The 8035-nt window shown below is 46.5% G+C and overlaps 1 protein-coding gene across 1 annotated transcript in view; it reads right to left on the bottom strand.

Annotated features, from left to right (window-relative positions):
• Positions 1 to 1396, bottom strand: part of SMIM14 (small integral membrane protein 14) — a 58818-nt gene extending 57422 nt beyond the window's left edge. Inside the window, exon 1 of the mRNA XM_019553272.1 lies at positions 1262 to 1396. Within this exon, the coding sequence (XP_019408817.1) occupies positions 1262 to 1336 (75 nt within the window). The 5' untranslated portion in view covers positions 1337 to 1396. The remainder of the gene's footprint in view (positions 1 to 1261) is intronic.
• Between the last annotated feature and the right edge of the window lie 6639 nt (positions 1397 to 8035).

Raw genomic sequence — 8035 nt, forward strand, 5'->3', positions numbered from 1 at the left:
GGATGCTTATCTTGCTGGGATCCTATGACCCCAGCTGACTTCCTGCTCTTTGGGCAGGGGACTGGACTCGATGATCTCCTGAGGTCCCTTCCAGCCCTAATGTCTATGAAATCTATGAAACTTACATGGAAAGTTATTTGCAACTTGTCAGTTAAAACCACAGTGAAAGTTATCAAAGTACAAGAGAACTGCTTTTCAAGAATGACTGGGGGAGCAGGGGGAAACGGATTGTTGCCATCCATCACCCTGCAGTGCTGCTGCTCCCCAGGAGCGTGTGTGTGTGTGTGGGGGGGGTGGCCACTTCCCACCACTCCACATCTGGCCACACATCATTCCACCCTTGGCCCCATGCCACCGCCCCTCACACCCATGGGCAACAGGTACCTCCTGAGTCAGGGGGAAGCACTTGCCCCCCTCAGTGGACAGTCAGCAACCGGATGGGGATGGGGAAGGGAGAGTCCCTTTTAGACAATCCCGCCAGCCTGTGACTGAGTGTGATCAGCTGCAGGGGGACTGCTTCTCCTGGCACCCCCACTCCCTGGCCAGAGCTCTGAGGGGGGGGGCACCAGTGCTCTCGCCTGCCCCCCCCTTGCCCAGGAACTCTGGCTGACAGGGGGTGCACCAGCGCTTTCAGGGGGTGCACGTGCACCCCCTTGCATTCCCTATGTGTCGCCACTGCTCATGCCCCCCAGCCCCCTGCCTCGTATCCAGCACCGCACCACCCTCCCCCACTCTGCATCTGGCCCTGCACCTCCCAGGAGCAGGGGAGGACACATGAGGGGGAAGCTTGTATGCGTGTCAGTGGCTGCTGCCACCACTCACCACCCCATGCTGCCGCTGCTGCACATCCAGCCCCACTTCATTCCCAGAGTGGCAGCAGCATGGGATGGTGGGTGGTGGTGGCAGCCACCACATGCAAGCTTCCCTGGACATGGGGCCAAGGCTAGCAGTGCTGGCCTCACCCCCCCAGTTCTGTCCCCTCTGTCCCTGCCATCATGGCAGTGCTCCGCTGTCCCACTCCATCCCCACCCTTTCTTGCGGGGCACTCTGGTTGTCTCAATAAGCATTGCGATTAGCTGCCAAGACAACCGATCAGAGTGCTCCAAGAGCGTGACAGACAGACAGACAGACAGACAGACCCCTTTATATATACAGAATCATTCTAAATACATATACAAGCAAACCCTATTTAACCAGGGAGTCTGAAATTGCTGCCTAGTCAGCTGTGGGGAAAAAAAAAGTGTCTTCGTGTTATCCTTACCAGATTGATCAACCTTCTCATTGCATGTTCATGAGCACAAATGCATTCACAGGGATCAAATCCACCTTCTGCCATTATTATGTAGATAAGCCAGAACCTAATGCAAACACCTAGACAGGAACAAAAATAGAAGACAATCAACAATCTTGTACCTCAGTTTATTTTGTCCACCAAATTTTAGTTCACTTACTGCAAGGGCTGGGAGGAGAAACAAACACAAAACACGGTAATCTAATTATTCCTTTCAACAGAAACAATAAAAAAAAGCTAGCTAGTTTGGTTACTTCTTGCTTGAAGTAGCATTTTGCAAGTCCTCCTGGAGAGGTCCAAGTAATTTTTTAGAAGAACTTGTTTATACTCTAGAGTTCACACACTGTTATGAAAGATATACTAACGATACACTGTTATGAATAAATTCATAAAATCATGGTCTCTGATCTGCACACTAAGCTTCATTAGGAGCACAGATTTCCCTTAAGTTTAAGACAGCATAACCAAGTTAGTCTTGTGTTCCCCTACCTCTTAAGGCTTTTGAATTCTCCCTCTAAGTCAACACAAGTAAAATAATATAAAACTCTGCAACTTCCTTACCACAGCAAGACACAATGGCCTTGTCTAATGGGAACAGGCAGCGCAAGGTAGAAAAAGGATGGAGTAGAACTACTGTATAGAAGGAATTGCTGACACTAATTTTAGATCAAAAGAAGTAGGTCACTCAGTAATACTGGAAAAAAGAAGAGAAAAAGTTAAAAGAAATAATGGCACAAAACCTGGGAAATCCAAACTAGTTTATTCACCTGGCAAAACCAATTTTTCACTATACACTCCAGCAACTGAGGGCATTTTTATCTTTTATTAATATTTTCCTTGGTAGTTCAATCAATTGCAAAAATGGACAAGAGATTTCCCTAGTTTCCATTCTTATGGATTGGATTTCTGTCCCTACCCCTAAGACACATGGTATTAGATCAGTTCTGTGGAATGCTGCATTCAGAAGATAACTGCTAACTTGATAACATCAAGGCTAGATTCAGCCTGAGTTTTTGTCAGCTATGCTTAATGCCCAAGCTGGAACAAAGTGCCTGGCTCAGAGACCATAGCAGCAGGAAGTGGCAGCAATTATCTCCACTTCCCAAAAAAGACAATGTTACATAGAAGGTGGGTAAGGGTGACTTGAAGCTGTACTGCTCAGCAATCTCCACCCATACGGTATTCTATATACATGCTTCAGGGTGGAAAGGGGTGCGTTTTAAAGCAACTCTCAGGAGCTGCTGTAACTAAAACACACCCGCAGTGTCTTGTGTATTCAGTGCCCTATGCTTCAAAATGGCAGCAGGGGCACTTTAACTAAAGCTCATTCCAATTAGAATGCTCCAGCAGACTTGATTAAGCAGACAGATTAATTGAGTCTGCTCTGACATGTTCTAATTAGAACACACTGAAGCAAGCATCCCACATATACAGGCACCAATAAAGCCTAAGTGTTCTCCACACAAAGCTATACTGCTTTACCCACATCAAGGGAGTCTAGAATAAATTCAAATATGTATAAGACACCTGGACACCAGCACAACTGCATGTACAATATAAGCTAAACAAAGCAATTTTGGTTTAAAAAAAAGAAGTGATATCAATACTGTACAACATTCAAGTGCAGAGCACATATGAATGCTTTTTATTTACACGGTAGAAACCCTGCTCACCCTCTGTATTAATCCCCTTAGGGAACAGAAAGCTCAGCTGTACAATAAGTGACATTTACAGGTCTCTTCCTCAGTGAGTCTGCCCTTCAGTGGCCTCATCTGTTCTGATTTTCACATCTTAAAAAGGAAACTGAAAATTGGAAGGGGCACAGAAGAGAGCCACAAAAATGATTCAAGGACTGGACACAATGCTTTACAATAAGGCACCTGGAAAAGCCAAATCTGCTTACTGTTTTAAAAAGATGATTGACAGTTGACATGATTATAGCACATAAGTGTCTTTGGGTAGAGCAAATATTGGGTACTAAAAAGGTCGTTAATCTAGCAGACAAAACCAAAACTAGAACCAAAACCTAGAAGCTGATGCCAGACAAAACTTAAATTAGAATTTAAATTAGAAATACAGCACAATGCTTCCATTTTATTTTTTAAAGCTGTGAGGGTGATTAACCATTGGAAGAAGGTGGTGAGGAAAGAGGAGAATGTGCCATCTTTTGATCCCTTCAAACAAAACCAAGTACTTTCTGGAAGTATGCTTTACCCAAACACTGATACTGGGCTCAAAACAGGAGTAACCAAGTGAAATGTAACATTTCCAGATACACACAGGAGGTTAAACTAGATTACCTAATGGCCCTTCTGACCATAAACTCTAAAAACAGACATCAGTGAGTTTCTAAAATTCTCCCACAATTAGGAGTACCAGTAGATATCTAAAGAGATTTAGCTGAAAACATTTCAATGATAAGGCATGTAAATCAGGATATTATTTCTAGCTTATTAGGTAAAACAGAGGTAAACATGGTTTTTCAGAATGGTGCTGAAGTGGCTTTCTGGTTAGAGCCGTAGGGCATGTCCAGACAAGTGCACGTGGTTTGTGGTGTAGCAAACTGTATGTGTCACACATGCACACTTTCGCTATGCTGCTAATTTGCAGTGTAGTGGGATTTTTTGACACCAGCAGATCCTGGTGTCAAAAACAAAACAAAACAAAAAAAAACAAACAAACAAAAACACCCATCAAAAAGAGTAGGATGCAGTATGTGGCAGCAGTGTGCGCTGCCCAAAATTGGAGCCGGGTCAGCCAGAGCCACACTCCAGCTGCCAGGCAGGCACCGTGCTCCTAGATCACTGCCACTGCTGCCCCGTGGCCCCCAGGACCCACAGGTACTAGGGCCCCAGCTCCCCTTATGCCACCCAGAGCATTTTCCCCCATGCTAACCCCACGTGCAGGGGCATGCACCAGGGCAAAAAGCAGTGGCACAAATCTGTACCACTGCTTTTTTCCTTGCAGCAACTTCACATCCATTCTTGTGGGGACAGCCCTATAGTCCCAGCATAAATACTTGCTTTAACATCTAACAGTTCACATTAGTAGCAACTTATGTCAATTCCTATTCTGACAAAAAGAATCAAAACAGTCTGTAAGTATCATACTGATGTATCTTATGTAGAGATATAAAAATCATGACAAGTGAAGCTGAATTAGCATCTGTGGGATAGTGCAGTCAATAAAAGACACTCCCAGATTAAAAAGCAACAATGACAGAGGGACAAATTAATCCTTAATGTAATACCATTTAAATGAAGTCATATATTGGGGAACAATTTAAGATTTGTATGTGACCAAGAGGCCGTATCAAGTACATTTAAGAACAATTAAATAAGCCATTATTGTGCAATAATTTTTTTTCTGAGAGCCAAGAGATTTTCTGTATGAATTTCTAGGTTTTGGATTATGATGAAAAGAGAAGTTAGAAACATTCAACAGTTCATGCTGCATGATGATTTTTGTTGGTCAATCATCCAATCAAATTTTTTCCCCCCACTGAAACAGTTTAGTCAGCACTGTGTCTGCAAAACATTGGAAAATATGAAGCGATTAAACAATATTAGAATACTTAGCTTATAATGGACTCGGATCAGATTTAAGAATAAGATACTAGTATTCTTGTCATATAAATCAGCAATATTCCTTGGCTCCAACACATCCACTTAGGAAACACCTTGGTATCAAAATCTTATTATGGAATTGGTCGATACATTCCCATAGTAGTAATAAGCCTAACATGTACATTCCCCTTTCTAATATAACTTAAAATACTTAATATTAGGATATGCCAAAATACAAAAGTATTACAGGTCTGTATACGGCCTTCATCCCCTTTCTAATTTTAAGGTCTGGCCAATTTGTAAAGAAGTTGAGCACCACTGGTCTAGGGGCAAATTTCTGGAGGGCCTTTCATGATTTTAGTCAGATTATAAAACACTACCATTTCCCTCCAGACTTTAGCATTTATTTAAAATTGTATACAGAACTGCTATGCTAGAGAATCATTTCTAGGCTCTTATCATTTAACAGCTAGCATTTGCAGTTATCACAGTAATTACTGTAAATGGATGTTTTCCTTTTTATTATCTATCCCAATACCAGCTCTGCAGCTGTGTATTGTACTTCATATGTCTCACTATCAATAAAGCAATATCTATGAACATAAGCTGATTGTTTTTTCTCTACATAGGGAGTCTTCCCTTCTCTAAATTACTTTCCATCAATGACCATGTATTCTTTGCCAGCTCAGCAACACCTCTCCCAGAAAGATAGCATATAGCTGGTGAGCCCTTACAAGACCAAAGAACACCCTCCATTTCTCTTTCCCAAAATCATCTTACTTATTCCCAAAGTGAAACCCTTTCCTGTGCCAAAACAAGCAGGAAACTCTATATAACTTTCATATACCGGAAGGCCACAGGTGTGGTTCCGAGATTACATTGATTAGCACAAATGATAAAGGTCAGTATATAAAACTCAATGGTAAAAATAAGGTGACTTAAAAGTTATTTTATAATTGTAGTTTAAAAAATACTTATTAAAGGTGGAATGAACAGGGACTTTATACAGAAACAGTCACCCCATCCGTTATCAAAGATCAGAGGCAACACCAGCACCACAAGCCTAACCCCTACCACCTGAGCTAAAGGCATAACTAACTTTGAGTAAATAACCGTTTCTTCTTCTTCCGGGTGCAAGTCACTAGCAAGTGATAAGATCTCACATACAATAAATTAGCGTTTAATGCTTTTTTTACTATTTTCACCAGTGTGCAGCACGCTATTGCCTGTCAAGATACACTGCCAGGTACTTCAGGGCCAGAAGTCCTTTGGTATGATGAAGCTCAAGATAACAGAACATCATACTTGGTAGAAAAATGTAGGAGGAATAGTAGATTTCCCTTTGGTATTTTAACAAGAACCAGAATTTGTTGCCAGCATTGGATCAATATTTTTTAGTGTTACACACAGTGGAATTTGACTGAAAGAGGGAAGAGATTGCACTCCCAATTCTTTCCTCACTATTCTTTTTCAGATAGCAGCAGTATCTGAAAGCATTGGTCAAGCTGCTCCAACAACTCATGTAATAAAGTTTGGTTTTGAAGTCAGTTTCAAAAGGCCGTTGCACTACAAAGGAAAGGAAACAATTTCTTAGAGCCATGTAGGCATTTCAGAATAAAACTCACCAGCTGTGTGTGAACATTCACCGTGTCTGGCAAAGAAACATATTAAGAGCTTACTTTGGCCCTAGTGGGCACGTCCAAATGAGCGTGTACGTGCCTCTTGCCCCAGCTCAAACCTCTTTAGGGAGAGGCAAGAGGCATGTATGGGAACAAAAAAATGTTCCCCATGAAGTCTGCAGCGCAGGGAGGAAAAACAAAAACAACAAAAAACAGACCCCTGGATATCCAGGGGTCTAAAAAACCAGAACAAAAAAACAGCAGGGCAGAGCATGGTCCCAGACTGTGCTCTGAGGCAAACGGAGGCTGGGTCCTCCAGGGAGATGCTCTGGCTGCCAGAGCATCTCCATGGTTGACCCCTCACCCTGATGCTGAAACACGCAGCTGGCCAGGCCACGTGTTCAGCACCCAGACTCCAGTGCCGGCAAGTAAGGGGTTGGGGGGCTAGAGGAGGGGGGGACCATGAGGGGGGGCCCTTCCAGCCCCCCGATCCCTGCCCAGCCCCTCACCTCACTATCCCCCCAGACCTCCCCACCCTGATCCCTGCCCAGCCAGGTCCTGCCACCCTTGGGGCCCTTGTGCTGCCCAGTTGGGCTGGGCCCAGGGCAGCAGGACCCAGCGCAGCGTGTCGGGACCGTGTGCCACGCCCAGACGAGTCCTGCCGGCCCTGGGGCTGCTCCTGCTGCGCTGGGTCCTGCCACCCTGGGCCCAACCTGGCCAGGCAGTACAGGGGCCCCGAGAGCAGCAGGGGCCAGTTGGGTCCGGCCTGAGGTCCCAGCGTGCTGCGCCAGGTCCTCCTGCCCTGTGCCCGGCCTGGCCAGGTGACACAGGGGCCCAGCATGCAGTCCCCATGTGCTGTGCCCGGTCATGCTGCTCTGGGACTAGCCTGGCTGGGTGGCGGAGGGACCCCAGGTACTGCAGGGCCTGGTACACGGTCCCCATGCACCGTGCCAGGTCTTGCCACCAAGGGCCTGGCCCGGCCAGATGGCAGAACCCCAGGGCCAGCAGGACCCAGCTGGGCCCAGCCCATGGTCCCCGCGCTCCACGCTGGGTCCTGCCTCCAATGGCCCGGCCCAGTAGCAGAGAGGTCCTAGGACCTGGCTGGGCCCGGCATATAGTCCCCGTGTGCTACACAGGGTCTTGCTGCCATGGGTCTCAGCACCCCACTCCTGCTGCTGCTGCTAAAGATAAGTTATGGGCCCTGGGTGGGAGGGCTGGGGCCCTCCAGGGTGCCTGGGACCATGGGCAGTTGGGCTGGGGCCCTCCAAGGGGAGCTGGGACCCTGGGCAGGGGGCAGAAGCCCTCCAAACAAGCTGGGACCCTGGGGGGGAAGGGCTGGAGCCCTGTGGGGAGCTGGGGCCCTGTGTGTGGGGGGGCGTTCCATGTGCTGGGGGGGCTGCACCCTGTAGGAGCCAGAGGACATACCCCTCCTGAGCAGCCCCCCCACAAGGTCCCACACACACAGAGTCCCCCAGCAAATTGCTCCACACGTACCCACACACCAACCCACATCCCTCCTCACCCACCCACCTGCCTTCCCCCACACCCCTTGCCACCCC

This window comes from Crocodylus porosus, unplaced genomic scaffold, assembly GCF_001723895.1.
Source record: "Crocodylus porosus isolate Cpor-Errol unplaced genomic scaffold, CroPor_comp1, whole genome shotgun sequence".
Taxonomy (NCBI): domain Eukaryota; kingdom Metazoa; phylum Chordata; order Crocodylia; family Crocodylidae; genus Crocodylus; species Crocodylus porosus.